At 42.9% G+C, this 22,418-nt stretch overlaps 1 protein-coding gene across 3 annotated transcripts in view; it reads left to right on the top strand.

Annotated features, from left to right (window-relative positions):
- The first annotated feature begins 1,216 nt into the window (after positions 1-1,216).
- The window catches only part of rapgef1b (Rap guanine nucleotide exchange factor (GEF) 1b), a 64,767-nt gene continuing 43,565 nt past the window's right edge, over positions 1,217-22,418 (top strand). For 2 of the 3 annotated variants that reach the window (XM_034709598.1, XM_034709597.1), the window contains exon 1: positions 1,217-1,573. In XM_034709598.1, the coding sequence (XP_034565489.1) occupies positions 1,546-1,573 (28 nt within the window). In that variant the 5' untranslated portion in view covers positions 1,217-1,545. The remainder of the gene's footprint in view (positions 1,574-22,418) is intronic. The other variant, XM_034709599.1, reaches the window with a different exon arrangement.

The raw sequence follows: 22,418 nt of genomic DNA, 5'->3' as shown, positions 1-22,418 counted from the left end.
TAAAATGAAGGTATTTTCTTCCTGCAGTTGTTAGACTTAACAATCAACAACAATAATCTCACTAAAACGGACTCATGTGCAATATCCCCCCGTCTGTTTATTAACGTGCAATAATTACTCATCCCTCTCTTTTTTAGGACTGATTTTAAGAGTATTTTATTGACTTTTAAAGCACTACATGGACTTGCCCCTCTATATATATCTGAGCTTTTAACGAACCTAGTCACAGTCTGAGATCCTCTGGCAGTGCTCTGTTAGCTGTTCCAAGGACCTGACTGAGAACCAAAGGGGACAGGGCCTTTTCAGTCAGGGCTCCTACTTTCTTGAACAGCCTGCCAGAGGAGATCAGACTTGCAGAGTCAGCCCCGTGTTTTATGTCATTACTCAAGACACACTTTTACAGGAAACTTTTATTGTGTGATTTTATTTAATTTTAGCTCTGATTTTAAGGGTCTGTTTTTATAAGTTTGTAGGGTTTTTAAGCTTTTATTTCATTTTATTTTTATTGCCCACTGTAAAGCACTTTGTTACTTGTATTGAAGTGCTATACAAATAAAGTATTATTATTACAAATAAAGTATTATTATTTTTAATGTGCAATCCATTTTTCTACCCATCTTCTCGGTTCTGTATGTTGTTTTTAACCTATGTTACATGTCTGTGCACATTTTTAACTGCATCACTGGTTTTGTGAATATTTGTAGATTTACTTATTTAGTTGTTTATATAAGATATGCTTATTTTACTTCTTTAATTTTAATTGTTAATTACTTTTAATTATTGCTATTTTATAGGCTCTTGTTTACTTTATACTGTCTACTTTCCTGCTGTAACACTTTAAATTACCCCATTGTGGGACGAATAAAGGAATATTTTATCTTATCTTATCTACTGATATTTAATCTAAATTCCATTTGTAACATTCTATATATCTAAATTGTATGCTAGCTTCATTTATCTATTTTTGTTTTTACTTATTTTATTATCTTATCTCATCTTAAATGTGCACAGAAGTGACATAGGTGAATAAAAAACAACTTATTATATTGTAAAATAAACTAAACTAAGAAACCACAATAAACATGTTTTAAAAAATAAATAGGAAGTAATGGAAAAACTGAAAACTATTCTAACCTTGTTTGTTAGAATTTTGAATTGGAATTGAAACACGCCCATCCTCTTGTTGACAGATTGTTATGCCTCATTCCTCCCGCAGGGGGGCGCTGTTACACTGACTGAGGGCCCTCTTTACCAGAGTCTAGCTCCAAGACACTAACGTGTGTGTGCGTGTGCCTGCTGTATGGTGTGGTGTGTGTGTGTGTATCCAGTGAAAATCACCCGGAGACGGACTGGGGAGACAGTTTTTGACCGTACCAATGTGTGTAGCTCATGAATATATCGCATTAAACCCGGCGGAATCATCTCGTGGACACAACTGTGTGTCGACAATGAGGGAATAATCGGAGGGAGACACAACGGCGAGGCTCGTCTGTAGCTAACGTTTCTGTTGAACTGAGAGTGGGAGCACAGCTGCTGGCTACGAAAATGTCGGGAAAAATAGAGAGCAAGCAAGGTAAGAGCTGCCCGGGTAGATCCAACCACACTGCTATCTGTTATAGAGACTGGATAACGGGATACCTCACACACACAGGGCACGGATGGATCAAATGTGGGGTCTTTATGGAGCAGTTTGTGCTCTAAATGGGACTCCAGATAACCTGGTTTCCAGTGTAAACGCTGGTTTAATTGGGCCTTATGGATTCTTCTTTTCTCAGTTAAAATAAAACGTCACTGATTCAGCTAGCTGGTGTTAGCTAATGTACTCACAGAACCTCACCTTGTACCATTTCTACTTTATGACTGGAGGTAGAAGGTGAACGTATTGCTAAAACAATAGTGTGTTTTTTTTTTTAAATACAGGAGCAATTCAGTTACACATGTCTATTAAAATGCGCTATCATTCTATATAGCTTGTCTGGTACTCCACCGGTGTTTTGTTCAGTTGTGCTGCTCCATCAAAAACTGCTACCCTGGCACGAATGGACAGCAAAGGCTACCGTATTTATTTCTGTATTTTTTAAAGGGGTGAGTGTACCTTAAAAAATTGTCAGTCTATAAAGGAACTTTTATTTAAGTATTCAGGAGAAGCATATCTCATAGACTGGCATACGCAATTTAATAATGCTCCTAGTTCAGAATCACTTTCTCTCATTTAATTCCCCAATTTACTTTCATTGTCAGAGTACAAGGGGGCATGTTTTTACTAAATGTGTATATGATTTCATGTTTTAAGTGTTTGTAAATGGAGTAATACCCTCTATCTGATAATGCTCCCAGTGGAGTCAAGCTCCCAGTATTGTGGGGTTGCGCATGCTCAGAGCCGCTTAGGAGCACATCCCGATAGGAAGCATTTTTCGACAGAACATAGGCATTTCAGCATTCACTCAGCCCAACGGCCGTAAATATTCCATGATTGTGTGAAAGCATCAGCAGCACCAGAAAAATCTCAGCTTCTCACTCGAGTAGAAACATTTAAAGACAATAGAATCACTCAGTATGAGATGCTTTACATCCATTCTCTGGCTGTTAGCTAACATGAACCTAAAATGGGTTTGTAGCAATGGCTAAAAGGTTAGCTTTTCGCCAGCTAACGTTAGCTACGTTGTTACCTAGAGTTGTGATGCGTTCACGCCCAAAAGACAGGCGTGTGTGTTTCTGTTGTTGACTTCAACACTGTGCACGTGGCATTTTTGTTGCCTTTTTTTTTTTACCCATAGTGTGTCCACTAGCTTTTTATCTTGTGTGCAGCTTTTTACAGATAAGTGAGAGAACACAGCAGAGCCCACTCAGTCTGTATGAGGGGGAACAGGGTAGACTCGGGCATGCCTTTGCAAGGAAACTTTATACCCTCCAGCTACACTTGCATCCCCTTCCACCAGCTGTCTCCCTGCTTCGCTCTTCATACACTCCTGTCCAGTGATGCCTGCAGTAAACTGACACAGACACACACAAGAGGGAGGGAGTGTCATCCACCAGCAGCTCAGTCATTCTTCAAAAAGGCGTAATAGGTTCTGATTTATTTCTTGTGTTGAAGACAGATTAAACATGGTCCCTAATATTTGTTTATTTATTTATTATTTAAAAGGACCATGCATATTAATGAACACTTCTGTAAATATGCCAGAGTTAGCCAAAAGGCTAGTTTACATCCGTAGTCCCTTGTCAGATGTTAAAAAGGCTCCCTAAAAAGATCAAGATTAAACAAAGATAAAATTGAGTAAAATAAAATTAAAGTAAGAAGGTAGAGGACAAACCAAGACACAAACAAACAAAAAAGAGAAGAAAAGAAAAGTACAAATAGTACCATACGATTAAGAATGACTAAAAGCTACATAAGGACATAATATGACAGTTTTTGAGAAAGTTTCTATGGACATAAAATACATGGAGCAAGACAATCAGGAAGCAGCAATGAGGAAATGTTAAAGAAGACACATGCAGACACAACAGGACAACAGTTAACAGTGCTGTACATATTTGCATCTGGCAGTGACTACCAATGGTTAAAGTAGCTGCATGCAATTCAATAGATAAAAAGGAGAGTAAATGATGTATTTCATTTTAAATTCTGCTTCAGTGATAAATGACAAAGCTGCAGAGGACCTGGGCAGACATGCATCCTTGCATCTATTTACCCTGTCTCCTGTGGTAACTAGTAATATCTCATTTTCTTGAGATCTGGACTTCTTTTTCTAGATATCTGGGATAACATCGTCAGGCTGTGCTTCAAAATCACTGGAGTCCAGCTTAAGGACCTCTGCTCCCTTTGGACAATACGGGTGGTCCAGAAAGCGAACCAAATTATTATTTTTCAGATATATTTTTGGGCTTTTTTAACCTTTCTTGGACAGGACAGATGAAAAGAGACGCAGGGAGTAGAGAGTGGGGGAAGACATGCGGTAAATGGTTGACCAGCCGGGAGTCGAACCGGCGACCTCTGCGATGAGGACTATAGCCTATATACATGGGACGCTTAGACCGCTTGGCCACCAGTGCCCCGCAAACCGAATTTTGACCCAACCGGAACACATACTTAGGAGTAAATTTGCAATCATGCCATCAGGTCGGCGGTATTATGCAAATTATATTATTCCTTCTGCCATAAGGATGCTAAATGCACAAAAGGTAGAATACATGGAGAACTACCAAGCATCCCACTCTCCTGTATGGTCACTGGTTGTGGTAGTTGCTGATGTCACGACATGTTATTTATTTCCTTTGCTATATATTTTGACTGTAAAACTGAATTGCCCATCTGGGACTAATAAAGTATTCTGAATCTGAATCTGAATCTGAATAACAGAGCTGGTTCTCTCATGATGGCAGGACCATCCTCTGTCATGCCACCATTGCCCACACTGGTGATGTGACTTATGCCTATTCCTGTCTGTTTTGTGCTTCTGGAACTCCTTGGATAGGAGTTACCACAGGAAAAAACAGCGTTAATGTCTGAAGACAACAGGATAAATAAGATGAGACCTCCAGGAAACTATGAGAAACGACTAGTTATTACAGTGAAATGAAGTTGAAATGTTTGGATGCATGTCCATGAAGGGTTTCAGCCAAAAACAAATAGAGACAAGAGTGTATTTAGATGATGGCCCCCCATCCATCTCCAGCACCCGTCCTCTCGTGTGGTCCCCAGGCTCTCGTATTTTAGCTGTGTTTACCGGGTCATTTGCTGGCCTGCTCTCTTCTACATGCACCCATCGATCCCAAATTTATACCCAGAGGACACATACTATTCTGTGTGCCAGTGAAATGGAAAGAGAGGGGGCAAAGCTGGAGTCTAAAAAACTGTGTATAGCCTCAGTGTCAGCCCGTTAAGCCTTGTCCCCGGAGAGAAAAAGAGAGAGAATGTGTGAGGAAGGGTTGAAGCTGGTTTTCAAAGGGAGCCTGTTGTCTCTATGTGGGCTTATGCTGTGGAGACTCTACAGTAAAAAAAAAAGGACCCGTTTTAGACCTTGACAGATGGAGATTAATACAGTGGTGCCTCAAGGAGCAAATTAAAAAGGGAAAGATTTGAAAAAGGCAAAATAAGGTTCATGCGTAGAAGCAGGGAGTCCTCTAGATGGAGAGAGTCATGGGTTACAGTTAGACCGTGATATGGTATGCAGAGATACAGCATGCAAATTGTTCCAGGACTATCTATGCACACATGGACTCAGAGGAAGACTTACAGCTGCTTCTTCTCAGCTGCATCAACACACTCTCTTATAACCATAGCTACCGTGTGATGCTGCCCCTGCCTCGTCCCCTTTTAAGGGTAAACACAGACACACTGTTACTTGTTTAGAGGAGCCGCTGCACCCACTCGTGTCATGCTCAGTCAGGGTGTCACCTGTAAGAAAAGCACGTGGGTGGCTCTTCTGTCTCTTTCAACACTGAAGCTAATTCTTTATACACGCGCCCACATGACTTCATCACTCAGGCAGCCCGTACTGTAATACAGCAACACACTCTGCATGCGGTGGTGTTGCCCAAAAGGCGACAGGCAGCCAAACGACTAATGCTTACCTCATCCAGAATGAACTGGGTGGAGGAGGCAGAAATTTGGGATGGTCTTTGTGTTTGTGAAGTCAGACTTTGTTCTCTGAGCTCATTTCAAACAAGTTCCACACACAGAGGGCTGTCAGTGTCACTGGATTAAACAGACTTATTTTAGCTGTTCAACCATTCCCTGTTTTCACTCTCCCACTGAGCCATCACCCGACTACCTACTGTGAATGTTTAGTGTTTGTATTTGTCTATTGTAATGCTCTTAATGAAGTAATTAGACGCCCTGGGACTCGCTGGTGCAGTTGTAGTTGGCAGACGGTGTTGCGACATCTTGCAGGGGACGCGAGACCAGGAGGAGCAACTTGGTGTGGAGCTGTTGACAGTGATGTTTCTGAGCAACAGATATGTAAATAGATTACTGTATGGTTTCTTCCTTCATTTGATTATGGTCTGATAAAGTTACCAACTTTGAAGCGGACAAGAAAGAGAGTTGCAAGAATAGACTATAAATAATGGACGTAGTATCCGTGACATCACTCATTTGTTTCTGAAGCACTGTTTTGAGGCCAATCAGCTCGGCAGCCACAGTGGAAATGCTGAACTCAACGTAACTGCTGTCGAGCGAGTGTGACGTAAAGAGGCGGGGTTTGAGCCTCCTGGCCAACAGCTACAGTGTTTCCGCCTGTCAATGAAGTCAGCTGTGCCTCTCGTAATGGAAAACTCAGAATCTTAATACCTTCGAAATTGCCGCGTTATATAAAAAATCCCCCCCGGTACAGTGTGTGCCGATCGAGAAATGAGCTATTCAGACTATACTAGTTTTTGCACCAGGCTGTAAAAGTTTATTTCTGCTGTGAAGATCGTCTTTTTTTAAATTGGTGTGTGTGTGGTTTCTGGTACTTCCAAAGCCAGCCTCAAGTGGACACTCGATGAACTGCAGTTTTTAACACTTCTGCATTGGCTTCAATTCTCACGGCCGGAGGTTGCCCCTTGGTTGGAAGTCAGTTAGGGATGCACTGAAAATTCGGCCACCGAAAATGGCCCAAAATGGCATTTTCGGTTTTCGTCCGAAAGACTTTTATCACCGAAACAACATGGCCGAAACAGAATGTTGTGATGACGCAAGCCAAAACCTGGATAAGGGCCAACATGTCTGCATCCTTTAATTGCAGCACTAAAGCGTCTTCTAAGCAAAGATGTTGAGACGGACCACGGAGTGAAAACAATGAAAAGTACACTCTTAGAGTCTGTCAGCACACGTTTCACTGAGATCTACTCAGATCCTCTGCCCTTCATCGCCACTGTACTATATCTGCATTATGAAGATCATTACTTGGATGTGGAATAAAGCAGCACGCACGAGAAATGATTCAGGCTGCGATGGATGCAGAGAACCCGCTTGGAGACGGAGAAATGCACAGCGCAGAAAAAAGGACTCGTCTCTCTGAACCAGATGAGGGGCATGCACCCTCACCCTGTTGTCTGATATGTTCAATGAGATCCTTGATTTTAGTGAGGTTAGTACACAGTCACAGCCATAAATGCAATGGTAGGGGAGACCGGGGACAGTTTTAACAATTTTGACATTTCTGTGTATAACTTTGAGCTCTTTTAACCCAGTGTGTTCAAACTGCTATACAAACTAGCTGCAACTAAACTGAGCATGTGCAGAGTGAATCAGGTGATTCCTAACTTGTCCCTGATTGGAGCAAGTGCAAGTGTTACAACTGTCCCTGGTCTTCCTACTAATAATTGGCATAATAATTTCTTAATGTGTTTCGGTTTTCGGCCTGGGTTTCCTCATTTTCAGTTTTCGGTTTCAGCCAAGAATTTTCATTTAGGTGCATCCCCAAAGTCAAGCCTAGCAAGAAGGTCCCAAAGTCTGCAACCCAGCTGACTGTCAAGGAACGAGGGGGAGCAGGGGAAACTGGTGGTGGGTGGATCTTGCAACAAAGCACACAAGACCTTCAAATAAGCCTGCAAAACATCCAAAAACAATATTTGAAGGTACTTTCCCTTTTTATAAAGGCGTGTGCAGGAACAAAGAGCAGCTTTAATTTAAAAAAGAACCCACCTTGTTCCCACATTTTCCTCTCATTTGGATGCTTGTCGTGTTGTTGCATTTCTCTCCACATTTATTAAGTCTGGGTGTTGTCTGACAAGCTACACAGCATGCAACGCCTTAAGACACATCATTGTGACTCAAAGAAATGAGCCTTAATTTAGCCGTCATGTGTATATTTAATTTCTGCACTTGCAAAATGTCCTTATTTCCCCCGCACACACACACACAGAGACAAGGATTGTGACACAACAGTTCTGGCATGCCAGTGTTGGTAACAAAATGTGTGGGAGTAGCGCAGTGTTTTAAAATTAGCCTGCAGACTCGTCTCTCACTGGACAGTCAATGGTAGTAGCCAGCTGCAGCGGAACTGATCCATCAGTTCCTTATTTTAGGCTCCTTGCCCCCGTCTTGCACACAGTGGGAGTGTGTGCCCGTGTGTTTGCCTTTTGAAACAGTTAAGCTGCAATGCAAAGAGTTTACTGTGGAGCATTCCTGCAGCTAACACTGAAGTGTAACTCATCTGGATGGCTTTGTGTTTGCTAAGTGGTCACTGCACCACTTTAGACTGAAATATCTTCCTTGTCTGGCGTACAGAAATATCCAGACCCACATGCCTTAGTCACCAAAACTCTGAGCAAGAGCTAAAGCAGCCGTGATTACAAAAGGGTTCCCCTGACGATTAGGTTGAGCACATTGCTGATGAGTGATCCTACTGTTGCACACAGCCAGCTCCGAGTCTCACTTTGACATGCTGCAATTTTGAGGTTTGATGGCAGAAAGCATTTCACCCTCCCTCTCTCTCTCCCCACAGAATGAGAGGCTTGCTTTTCACATATAGGTCTGGCTGTGTTGTAATTAGTTTTTTGAATGTGGGCTGTGTATGGGAAAGCAAAAAAGAAGGAGGGAATAGAGCTTAGGGAGAGAAAGAAAGGGGGTGGAAGAAGGTGGATGGGAGTTGAGTGTGTGCACACAGAGAGAGGGAGAATCAGGCTGAGAAATGGATGGATTATGTGTTCGGTAATGACCGGAGAGAGGCTATCGATGTGCAGGGGAAGGCAATCAGGCTTTTGCAACATGAATATTTTTCGAGGCCGCTTTGCAGACTTCTTCTGAGGAGCTGAAGATGGCTGTTGAGATTTGTTTTCGGGGATCTAACATGTAATTCAATACGGCTTACATTAGCAGGTTGTTTTCATCCTCTGCGCTCTCGAGACCCCCTTTCTCAGGGGGGCTTCATCCTGTAAGATGATGCTCGACTTAGCTTCGCTGCTGTGTGTTGTCCCACATGCCACAGAGCGGGTCCTTCAGTCCTGCAGGTGGCCCGTGTGCTTCCTTGTGACTGTGCAGCACATCCCAACTTCAGATAACTGTCGACTGAACCCTCCCCAGGACCAGTAATGACACCTTGGACCGCTTTGTGCAAAAATTACATAACGTTCTTGCCATTTTTACAAGAAGAATAACTTGATAAAGAATCTGCAAAAAGCACATCTTGCCTTCTCTTCGTACTATTTGTGGCTCTTTCCTCTGGCTGACTCAAGACAGGATGATCATGCGGTCAAGAGTTGTGACTAACTCTCAGCAGTGCTATTGAGTGATATCTGAAAATGCTAGCCTGACCAACAAGTCATCAGAATACAAGAAGCGTGACAGTCAGTAACACTCCTGGAGCAGTATCTGTGTGGAGTCTGGACCGCTTTCTGGATGGGGAATATAAGCTGGAGGAGCCAGGCCTCTTCAGAGGACACTGACTCCTCTCTACAGGGGGATCAAGATGAGGATACAGGTAAAGACACAACAATAGATCCAGTCATCACTTCCTAATGCTCACATTAGTGCTTTGCTTTAAAGTGGACAGTGGTGGGCTCTGCAATATGGCAGTATCTTGTATTCTTATGATGACTGAGGCCAGTCTATACAATTTAAGAAAGAGTTTGCTGGCGTGAATCAATACATTTTTTAACCAACATTTGATTTTAGTATTTTTATTCACAGAAAATAGTTTTTTCAGCTGTTTGTGGGGCTGCCAGCTGAGCTCAGCTTGTGTTTTTGAGTTACACTTGTTTTTGTGTGAACAGGTTTTTACTGGTAGCTGAAGCATCTGCAAAGTTCTTCACCTACTAGATGAACAGATCCAGATATTACAGTTTGTAAAAACAACACTCTTACAGAATGTCTGATGAGGGGGCTGCCAGCTGAGCTGCTGCAGGCTTGAGCTTGAAGCACCTGCAAAGCTGTTCTCTTCTTCAAAACCAAACCGGAAAATATGAAGCCCATGTGGAAGCAGCAGTTCATCGAGCGACCGCTTGAGGCTGGCTGCAGAAACACTTGAAACCACATACACACCCATTCAAAATAGAAGATCTTTGCAGCAGAAATAAACATGTTTACAGCCTGGTACAAAAAACGCTTCAGTCTGAAGAGCTAATTTGTCTATCAGCACACACTGTACGGTGGGCAAATTTCTTTTATAACACGACAGTTCAGAAGATATTAAGATTACGAAAAAGGCGGGAACACTGTAGTTGTTGGCTCGGAGGCTCAAAGCCCGCCTCTCTCCCTCACACTAGCTCGACAAAAGTTAGGTTGCGTCTAACGTTTCCAATATGGCTCCCGCCGACAATTGGCTTCAAAACAGCGCTTCAGAAACAGATGGGTGACGTCACAGATACTACATCCATTATTTATATAGTCTTTGTTCAAAATATAAGATAAGATATACTTTATTTGTCCCCCATTGGGGGAAATTCTTTTGTTACAGACAGATCCAGATATTGAAGTTTGTAAAAACAATAATTAAAGCAGCGTCAGGTTAAAATCTGTCTCTGTAAGGCTTATGAGGGGCTGTGAGCTGAGCTGCTATAATTGATGTCATGTTGCCTTCTCCTCCGCTTTGAGAGATAAAAGAAGTTCATTTCTAACATCATGATTTTCCATCTCCCCCTTTATTTGCGGCTTCTTAAAGAACACTTACTTCCATGGGAAGTAAGGATGTACTCTGGCATGTAACTTGCGTGCAACCAGCTCAACTTAAATCAACTTTATTTATTCAGCACCTTTCATTCGTACAAACATGCAGCCCAAAGTGCTTCACAAGAAGAAAACAACAGCAATGGTAAAATTATAAAAGGCCTAATTAGAAATAAAATACTTAAAAATGAAAAAAATAATAAGATAGAGTTAAAAAGATCAGGTGAATTCAAGAAATAAAAAGATAAATAAATAAATAAATGAAAGGGTTAAAAGTTTATCATCGTTGTCTACATATCTTTTCTCATGGTCCTGAAGCTGGATGGTTTTATTCTCTAGCAGTAGTTGACTGTTTTTGTCCAATAAAGTTGTTTGTTTTGTAGCTTTAGGGTTGGAAATAGAAATCAAAACTCTAAACAAACTGTGTATAGCTTTTTCACAGACAAGTCTGAAACAAAGCCCAAGTTAAAATGTGAAAATACAGGCGCACAGACCCGATAATGATTCTCAAGCACAGTTTTGTATGACCTGCACACTCCCAGGAGTCGCTTGTTACTGTAGTTCTATTCCCGCTGTGAAAGTCTCCAACAGTTGTTTTCTTGTGTGAAATAAATGCATGCCTGCTTTGTGTTTTTGGAATGTGTGCTTCTTTGTTTAAGGCGCCCGCTGCCAGTTTTGGAGCTTTAATGTAAAAACGTCTTGCTGGCAGAATAAAATGCAGGGGACATTCCTCGCTGTGCTTTTTGTGTCGTGTGGCTTTTCAGAAGGTGCTCATTTGCTCCGCTGAAGCTTTGGGTGGACCCAACCCGAGGATGTTGCTCTGCAGGGCCACAAGCTGCCTCTCCGCCTTATCACCCCCCAAAGTTTGTCGACAGAAGACAGAGCCTCATGTGATGCTGGCTCATCAGCTATAGGTGCTGTGGCTGTAATCCAGTTACACAACATCAAATTTGGTTTGTTACACGGTGGGGCTTCTTTAATCCCACCTGCCCGCCTTGCTTCATTATCGCAGCTTAGCCTGTTTGTTGACCCACATGTTGGAGTTAATGCTGTGTGATGTATGAATGTTTTTACTGAGTTTGTGCCTCCTCTGTAAAGCTGTGTGAACACATCCACCCTGGTGAGCCTGCAGCACATGGAGGCTCCATAATTAAGGTAGTTGAGTCCATCATTGTGTAATTACACAGTGCCGAGTGCCATAACATCTTGTTTTGAAAACACACAGTCTGTGCTGTGTTTGGGACTAATAAATCTGTGCAGTGCAGTCCAGCGCAGTGTAAAAGTCTTGTGTTTGTTACACGTCTGTCTGATCTGGTCTGCACGGGCCTCCTCGCTGCGATGGCACACATTTGGAACAGTTGGACTGGAGGCGGGCTGCGTGGTGGTGCAGATGATGAGGCCTCAGGGTTTGTAGTCTGCTTGAAAACGTTGAAGATTCACGGTATAATCAAGAGGATGATTCCACTTTGCAATCCCCCCAAAAAAGCAGAATCAGCTGATTCTAATCTTGAGCAGATTCACAAAGGACGCAGCTGTCCTGACAGACGACTCTGTCTCCAATGTTTCCCAATTTTCATACACACTGCCAGCGCAAATCAAATTGTTGCCATGTCCAGATGAAGCTAAATAGATTTCACAAAGTCTGCTGAGCAAAAGGCAATAAGACATGTGATTGCGGCGGTGTTGGTTTGGCCTTGTGGTTAAAACGTGCACCCCATTTTAAGAGGCTGTGGTCCTTGTGGCAGCGATTGGTTTAAAGCTCCTGTAAGGAGTTTTTATCCGGTTATGAAACAAACTGAAATCAATACAGATGTCCGTTTATGGTCTAAGAAAGCAAACAAGACCATTTCTAAGAGGATGGACTTCTACCCTGGCAGGGGGTCGATGTCAGGCTGCTTCTTTTTGTCACATTCAAAGGCACAAATTCTCAATGAATGGCTGTTATAAGACAGCCTGGGATTCTCTTTCAAATCAAGAGACTATTTACACATGTACAGGAAAAATCCACAAAAACTACTTCGCACAAGTCACCATGAACCAAAAGTTCCTCACAGGAGCTGTAACTCCCTGCCTCAATCCTTTTTGAGGCCTGTCATCCCCCTCTCTCCACTCCCCACAAGTGGTGTGTGTCTTTGCAACATGGAACACAAATGTGACGCCAAATTCAGAGAGATAGAAATGCATCACAGGCTGAGAAGAATGGAGCAGAATCCATGCTTCAAGGAGGGCGAGATGATATCTCATGCTTCTGTTATGTGTAGTGATATTCATGTAGCTCAGGGGCTCCCAAAGTGTGGGTCAGAACCCCCTGGGAGGTCGCGAGACATGAATGGGGGGGTTGCAAGATGTCTTACAGGTTTTTTATTTTTTTAAAGTAATCTGAATTTGCTTATTTTACCAATTAGTGTAAAGATATAGACAAAAATAGAAGTCAAATTTGAAATAAATCCCTGCAAATAAGTACATTTCATTAGTTCTCTGCCTTTCTTTGTTACCAGATGACTCCTAAAGTTAGCTAACAGACAGGATCAGTAGCAGGTGAATTCACAGCAGCACAGGAAACACACCTACCTCTGCATGTAGGTAAACACATTTTGAAGTATGAAGCAACATTTAACCACTTTGAGGGACAGTGGGGGGTCACAAGTCTTTGGCACTAATATTTTGGGGGTCACGGGCTGAAAGTTTGGGACCTGTTACTGAAACTCCCATTGAGAACTGTTCTGTGATGTTTTCTCTCACTTCTTGTTTCAGGAGGAGACTTTGTTTGAGTTCATGCTTCAGCTTTCATAGCAGAGCTCCATCGCTATTATGCACAACCTGCAAAATCATGCCTACTTGACTGCAGCAACCCAGCTTAGCTCATGGTAATAGAGTGCACTTGCTGGCTACCACAATACAATACAGACAGTGTAATGGCCACCACTAAATTATGAAAAATCACCCCTCCTCTTGTAATTTTCCAAGCAGTCAAAATGAAGGGAGCAGCGGGGAGGGAGTGTCGGAAATGACAACCGATTCAATGGCTGAGGGAAAATGTGGAGATTCTGGAAAAAGGCTCTTATATCATGTTATTGTGTGTGTGTGTGTGTGTGTGTGTGTGTGTGTGTGTGTGTGTGTGTGTGTGTGTGTGTGTGTGTGTGTGTGTGTGTGTGTGTGTGTGTGTCAAATCACTCAGACCCCAGGGTGGCATGGCTGGGTCAGGGAGCTGGCACACAATGAAGGGGATGTCCCACAGTTGCTGCCAGTTTCCGTCGCCAGTCTAAATCAGGCCCCGCAGAGAGAAGCCGACATGGCTTTGCAAATGAGTTGTTGTCAAGGCAGATGTGGGCGTGTGAGTGTTTGTGAGTATTTGTGTGCATGCTTGTCTGGGGGTACAGAAACGAATGTGACTCACTGGTTTGATACCGTTTTATCGTAACCCGTGCTCGACACGCTTCGACGCGCACACACACAGATTTCACTCTGTCGGTGGTTACCAGCCTGTAGCCCCGCGTCTGCCTCCAGTGACCCACTTCCTCTTGGATGTTCCTCCTCATACATCCTGAATGAGAGAATGTGTTTTTAAAATAGCAATAAAACATGCAACACTGAGGTTTTATGAGCTTCCAAGGAAATTGTTTAACACTCCGATCGAGTGAATTAAGTGGATGTCGGCCGTAGAAGGCCAGTCGATTTCAAGGTTTCATTCGGCTCACATTTTGACTTCACATTTCTTTTTTTTCCTATGAGTAAATCTTGAATTCTACTTCTCATTCTGAGGCTGCTAACATTAAAGATTCAAGTTTTTTTATGCAGAACCACAAACCTTTCATTGTCGAGTCTCTCAGCGCAGAGACATTGTTTTTGTTCCTCAGATTCTTCCATGTTTTATCATCAACTTAACATTTTTTTTATTAAAGTTGTGAAGCAACACATATGGGACTCTGGCACCCCATCATGTTCTACACATACAAACAGAAAAACATGAAGTCAAAGTGAGAATACACCCAAAATAGCGGGGGAACAAAAACAACAATAACAGTAATAAAGGAAAATCCCCTCCTCCTCTAAAAGAACCCCCCTGGAGCTCCAAACTTGGCACCACATAAATGTTCCAAGTCTCACAAACACTGTTAACAGCGCTCCTCATCTCTCTCCAATTGAGTGAAGGAGGAGTGCCAGGTTTCAGAAAAAAGTCCTCCTGTTTGTTTTACAAAGCAGTGTTTGATTTTTTAGATGTTTTTTGTTGGTCGTGTCTTCAAGCATCAGCTTCACTGTAGGTGATTTATGTAGCTTGTGTTAACAGCCTGTCAGTGCGTCTGTTAGCTCGAGTCTGTCTGTAAGAAATGAACTTGTTGAAAGAGTTCGGGTAAGATGAATACGGATGCCAGTTTTGGAGGGAGAAAAATATGGATGACTGTTTACTTACAGCTACTGTGAGGAGATTGTATCTGGTAATTGAAACAGACCGATGTTCATATTCATGCTTCTGTAAGACCAACACAAGCAAACAAGAGTCAAGACCACCAGGAAGATTTATGTACCTATTGGAGGAGATGTTCCGCAGCAACTGCTTTCTTATTTGTTGAAATGAAAACTTGAATTCAGGCTAAGACCAAGTCTAGAGGTAAGGAAACACAGGGTCACAGACGGTCATATGCTGCTTGGAAAGAGTGTCTAACACAAGTGATGGGCATTTCAAGCCAAAATACAATTAGATAATCATCGGCATCTTATTTGACAGTTATTCGAATAATCCCCCCCCCCCCCCCCACACACACACACACACAAAGACCCGCCCCGTTAACGGCCTGTTTTAAGTCTGTGTTTCTGTGACGTTGCGTGTGTGTTTACATTTTGCAGCCTTGCTCAGCATCTGGAAATACATGTGTGTGGTATTGTGAGACGGAGAAAATTGCCCCAACTGTCGCTAATGTTTTCTTCTTCTTATGCTGTTTAATGCAGTTAGCATTCTTCTTCTTCTATTACTTAATGCGGTTAGCAAACTGCTTTAAGATGCTCTCTCGCCACCGTCTGGCTGGAATACCGTATTACAACCAGGCACCGGTAAAAACGATGAAAGCTTGTACTTTGAAAATGAGAAAATATTTGCAGTAACTCTTAGATTTTACTAAGTGAACGAATATTCGAATACACGAAAATCATGTCCCATCTCTAGCTAGCACCACCAGCCTTCTGTCCTCCTCGCAGGTTAACATCCACATGCCTGACACAAGAAACTTGTTCACCATTTTCTAGATCAAACTGTGCCTTACTACAAGATGCCACCTGCCCTCTGTGCTTGTTTACATTCTGGCTGTAGAGTATTATAGCACTATGGCAGTAGCCATTAACTGGAGCTACAGCCATGGCTAGTGCGCTACTGTTTGAACACAACGAATTATGAGAATTTCAGACCCACAATAGAAAAATATTCGTAAATAACAGGCAAGGAAATATGGTTCTGACTTGCAAGGGTGACTCTACTGCAGACAGTGTTGGAGAACTTTCTGCTGGACAAATCAAAATATTTCCGGGCATTGGAAAAACATAAACACTGATATAATGATGCAGAATGGGTTAGGCTAACATCAGCTGTCAAATAATTTTGGCTGGTGGATATATCAGTCAAGCTTCCTTAATAAAAACATGGAAGTTGAATACACTACATAGATGTAGTTCAAGGCTTGGAGTATAAATCAAAAATCTGCTGTGAAGAAAAATGTTGTCCACTTTAGTTCAGTTTATCTGCTGCAGTGTGTGCAGAGGGAGGCCAGAGGATGAAACATCAGTTGATCGATGCAAAGCTGGAAGAAGATATGCTCTCCTGCAGACACAACTTTTGTCTCAGTAAGAGAAAAGATGGTGCGTGGATTTGTACGACTCCATCTGATATTTTTGTACATGAGCTTAAGAGATGTTATTTTGAAGTGTTTTGATGAACAACCCAATCCCAAAAGATCCTCAACAATTGCGCTCCTTCTGTCCTGCCTCCTCTCACATCGTGTTCCTCCCAGCTGCACGTCCTGCCCCGACACGCTGCTTCATGTGGAAAAATGTCAAACCACAAGAGAAACTTCCAAGCTGTTTTTATGTGACCTTTTACAAAAATATATGTGTCACCACAATAGACTCAGCTTAGAAAGTAGAGGATCAGTGTTTTTCACTACTACTATATTTAGCAACACTTGAATCCAAGGATTTGAAGAAAGAAGTTAACTTTACGAACTTTTAATCCCCGAGTGGGGAAATGGAGGGCACGTGAAATGACGTGAGAGAGGCAAGGCGAGGATGAGACAGTCATTGTGTTTTTGTGTGCATGATATTTTGGAAATGTTAAAAAGAAACACTCAAGTTATTTCAGTGTGTCGGATTATTCATCACTGACATATTTTTAACAACCGCTGCCTAATTATAAGTGGCTGTGCGAGGGCGAGTCTTGTTCTCTGTGACCGACACATCTGTCATCCCAAACCTATTTTTAAGAAGCTGCGAAAAAATCTGAAAAGCAGTTTTGTTTTGCCACATCGCGTTTGACCCGAGATGAGATGTATTATTCGGGATCCGTCTGTCAGCCCTGTCCACTGCAATGTGTCGAGAGGACGACACTCACCCCGCTGCACACACAAGACGGGCTTTGTACGGCGCTCCAGAGCGGGTAGAGTGGTACCACTCCTCGCTGCTTGAGGCCATTTACTCACAAGATCGCTGTTGCTTATGCTTCGCTCTCTGTGTATCTGTCTGTGTCTTGTACTCAGGCAGTGAAGTGATTGGCTCTCTTGTGGCTGTTTGTCTGTGTGTAGGATCACTCTCCCGTCTCAAGTGCTTCATAGAGCCTGCGCCTCTCGCTCGCTCGCTCGCAGCTGCCGTTCACCGAGAATTCATCTCAGTAGATCACAGCGTTTTTTAGCTGTCGCAGTGTCTCTGTTCTGCTGCTGCCTGATGTTACAGATACTGACAAGCCGGGTATTTATAGCACTTTGTGCTTCTTTAGTCTATCGGTTTCACCCAAAGGTGAGCCTGCTGTCTGCCGGTTGGTTTCCTCTTACTCTGCTGAACACTCGAATCAGAAACAGAGCTTTAAACAGAGGCAAGAAAACACAGTAAACAACCGCAGCTAGAAGGTCAATTGAAGGAGCATGCTGCTTTAAGTGTGTTTCTGTTCAGTGGTTGTGGTGTGCACCGTGCTGTGAGACCGCGTGTGTTAAGGTGAAGTGTGGAAGCAGCGGTTCTGAGTCTAGAACAGAGGGAGTGGCTCTCGGGAGAGGGAGACAAGGGACAGGAAATAGTGCCAGTGGCCTCGGCGTCAGGGGGGAAGGAACAGGAGTGGTACCCAGGATGGTGTGTACGTGTGTGATTTCCCGCCTTTAACCCTCTACCACTGGTGCACTTGGACCACCACTCCAGTGTTACAGAGTGGATGTGGGCCACTAACTATGTCCTGCTTTCATTAGTCATGTGACTTCTGTGAAATCCTGAGCTGTTTACATTTTGTGACAACAAACAAAATCACATTTTGATTCACTGCTAGCATTTTCAAACAGTCCATGCTTCTGTGATGTCACATGACAATTTTTTATCCAACTCTCACTTCACTGACAAAGAAAAGCAGGAGATCATCTCAGGTTAAGGCGGGTACACACTACAGGATCTCCCCCTTACGATCAAAGCCAGCTAATGCCCGATTGTCGGATGTTTGCAAACGACATCGTATGTGATTTTCCTGTGGTGTAGGGTGTGTTGAGAGGGATTTTGTCCAGTTGGAGCCGCTTGGAAGGCCTCAGAAGGAGAGAACGTTAATAATGAACGTGTTTAATATTTGCTACTAGAAATCCTGTAGTCTGTGGGATGCTCCGAGAGCAGCCAAGCACTCACAGTGTTTAATGTCACAATGTCACGTGTATCGGAGCAAAAGCCAATCAAGACGCAAGCTGACCCTGCTGGCTGACGGGAGAGGAAGTAAAAACAAACAAAAACATGGCGCCGGTGAAAACAAAAGTCTCTTGGACCTCCGAAAAGGAAGGCCAACTGGTTGATTCGTGGCGACAGCATGAATGTTTATATAACGTTTCGTCCAAAACCTACAGAGAAGAGTTCATCCGCCATGTTTGTTTACACCGAAGTCACGTTTTACTTCATGAGATTTTGAGTATTGAGCGTGAAGAACCTAAAACTCTGCTGAAGAATCGGTTAGTGTGCACTATGGAGCACACCACACACTATACGATCAGAAGAGATTTTGTGCGATCTGTCTTTTGTTGTCATCAAGTGTGTCGTCTCTAAACGTGTGAAGGTTTGAAGAATCCTGTAATGTGTTCCAGCCTTTAGATGCTGCAGTAAGGAACTGTCAGTGATGGCTCTGTCTAATACCTGGATAATAAAACTGTTGCAGAATACCTCACCGTCACTCAGATTGGCTGCTTGATTTTGAACTAAGTATTTAATGCCAGGGATAGAGTTGCTGTTTAACCTTTTTATCATGTAACTGCAGTAGTTCAAGTTCACCTCTGACCTCTTCTATTTCACTTATCTGTTAACTCCTCCCCTCTCTGTCACCGTGCCAAACTGTGTGTGCTGCTTTCTCTTTTAATTCTACAACTGGGGCATCAAACGCTCGCCCTTGTTGCGTTTGTTGTCGATTCTGTTGAAAACCAGACCCCGCGGCCTCTTCGCTGCGACCTTTTTCTGCTCGTGGTTGAATAGTTTACAGGAACTCTTTGTGTGCTCGTTTGTTTCTGTCTGCGGCCGTGGATGTGTGCCGTGCGTAATGTGTGTGCGCCCGTTGTACATCGGACAATTGAGTGACCTAGACCTCAGGGCGCGCTCCATAGCTCTCAGCGCACCCAAACTGATCCGCTGTGCCAAGTGCCCCCATTAACTTGTTCCATTAGCTCGCCTGGTGCCCACTACGAAACCCCGTCCAGACAAAGAAGAGGAGATTATTTGAATAGCTGCAGTGATTTAAAGGTCTGAGTTAGCCCAGAGTCAGCACTAAAGCATGCAAGATTCTTAATAAATGGCAGTTAATTTAGTCACAATTACACAGACATGCTAACATGAAAGGGAGGGTGTGAAAGAGTGGCCATCAAAAGCTCTGGAGTGGAGGAATGGATGAGTAATAATAATAAAAGAAGCAGGGGGAGGGGATTAATATAGAAAGTGAGCCACCACCACCAGCAGCAGCAGTCCCAAGGGGATATTTGGAGAAACACTTTTTTTTTTCATGATGTGAAAATGTGGACAAACAATGCGGTCATGACTGTCATCACACTAAGTAGGAAGGAGGAACTGAGTGGGCTGACGAACACTAGTGGTCTCAGTCAGAGTAAACCAGCAGCCTGGAGCAGCAGCCGCGGTAAGGAGTCGTAGAGGAGCGCAGAGGAGCACAAATGGAAGCTGAGACGCCGATCAGAGAGAGCTTTCGAAGACGGGAGTCGGGTTTGCTTCAGAGTTAAACAGAGGATGCATTGAGGCTAGAAACTCGTAAATGTTTATGCCTCAGCACAATACACAGGCCTAATGGTCCCACCCTCTTCCCAAACACCACTTTCCAGGCTGCTGGCCTACATTTGACACATTATGGAGCGCTGTGACGGATTAAAAAACACACTCATCTGATTGGATCCTTTTTTTTATTCAAGAGTACATTCAAGATTTCCTCAGGAAGGTTTTCATTAATAACTTAAAGCTGGGCCTGAAAAGTTCTTGGAAAGCTTCACTTTGGATTAATCCTGGTGATAGTATTAAAGATTGAACTCACTAAGAGAGACAAACCTTCTCCTTATGGGCTTTGAACACACTTCAGCTGAAAGTGAAGTCAGCTTCCTCTGTGGGAAACACAAGTCTCCTCAGGTGTTTACTGTGGTTCTGCTGCACATGCATCAGCTGTAAACCTGTCCACTATGTGACAGTGTGCAAACACACACAACCCCTCACTTTGTAGGTCACATTTAGAGATTGAAGCAGCTCAACATTAGGCAAGGCTTTAGCATTAACGAGAACTAGTCAATGTTTGGGACTTTAAAGCTCCTGTGAGGAGTTTTTATCTGTTTATGAAACTGACTCAAATTAGTTTCCATGTCTCCGTAAGACCTTACAAAGACAAAATAAACAAATAAAAAATCTGAGTAGGTCTGTGGAGACATTTTGAGTGGATCACAGATATTTGCGTGAAACACAGTTGTAGCAAAAAGTAGGGATGTGCATTCCGATAAGGGATGGTTTAAATAGTGAGATGAAAAATGAATATTGAAACCATTTGTTGAACAGTTACCTCTGACTTCTCATGTTTAACGTCATGTCTTTACATCAGAAGAACATTTTGCAGTTGAAGATGCACTTCTAGTGTTTCCTGCTACCATGACGGCCCGTTAGCACATCTGCTATTAATAAACTATATACAATTTTTCTCTATTCAATCTAAGAACTTATTCCTCTTTTGGGAGTGCAAATACATAATACAAACTCTTTGTATTGTTTAACTAACTTTTAGCTGTTTTTTTCAATCCTGTAATTTTACAATCCAATATCCGTGTCCTTTCAAAATAAAAGTCTGACAAGTCACCTAGACTTAAGGCATTAAAGAGGTAAAATAAAAGTATCATATGTAAAAGCTAATGAGGCATTCCTCTCACTAAAGCTTGAATATAAACTGGATTTCTCACAACCAAGCGGCAACTTCGGGTCTCAAAATATGAAGCCCATGCAGAAGTGTTATAAACTGCAATTCATGAAGCATCTGCTTGAGACCACACACACACCAAATCAAAAAAGACGATCTTTGCAGCATTAATAAACATGTTTACAGCGTGGTTCAAAAAACGTCTTGGGTCTACGTAGCTAATTTCTATATCGGCACACACTGTACGGGGTTGGATTACCAGTTTTGCCCAAATAAGGACATGACTGACTTGACCGACAGGCGGGAACACATAGCTATTGGCTAGGAGGCTCAAACTCTGCCTCTTTACCTCACACTAGCTTGACAGAAGTTAGCTTGCGTTTAGCATTTCCAATATGGCTCCCGCCGACGATTGGCTTCAAAACAGCGCTTCAGAAACCCATGGGTGACGTCACGGGAACACATAGCTATTGGATAGGAGGCTCAAACCCCGCCTCTTTACCTCACACTAAGTTAGGTTGAGTTCAGCACTACCAATATGGCTCCTGCCAACGATTAGCTTCAAAACAGTGCTCAGGAGCAGATGGGTGACGTCACGGATACTATGTCCATTATTTCTACGGTCTATGCTCACAACCTAGAAAAAATATGGGGCACCAGGTTGGCTCAGCGGTTGAACCATGCACCCTGTGTTAAAAGGCTATAGTCCAAAAAGCAGGTAGCCTAGTTACGATTTCAACCTGATGCCCTTTCCTGCATTTCATCCCTCGCTCTTTTTCCCCAGTTTTGGACTCTATCCGCTGTCCTATCCTCCAAATAAACACACTGAAAGCCCAAAACATAATGTGAAAAATTATGAATAAATCCATCATATTATGAACCCGGCATCATGAACTGTATCATATCATGAGTTGTTGTTACATCCCTTGCAAAAAGTCTTCACTGCGCCTTTATTTTGAAGGGCATGTGTTCATACAATGCAGTAGTACCGTAGTTTCTTCACTCATTCTTTCTTCATTTAGTTGTCGCCCTCCACTAAATGACAAATTCTCTACATTTCATTCGCGACCATCATCAGGGAGGTAGCGTGAGTCCGGAGGCTTAAGCAGATGAAAACCACTGATCTCAACAATTCAACTCTCAGAAGAACTCCGAGCACCTCAAGGCTTCTTGACTCTTTACCTCTTAATATCTACACTTCAGCCACCACATCTCTTCTGA

The sequence above is a fragment of the Notolabrus celidotus genome, chromosome 19 (genome assembly GCF_009762535.1).
Source record: "Notolabrus celidotus isolate fNotCel1 chromosome 19, fNotCel1.pri, whole genome shotgun sequence".
Taxonomy (NCBI): domain Eukaryota; kingdom Metazoa; phylum Chordata; class Actinopteri; order Labriformes; family Labridae; genus Notolabrus; species Notolabrus celidotus.
The sequence above is the reverse complement of the archived record's forward strand: the minus strand, read 5'-3'. Positions and strand labels throughout refer to the sequence as shown.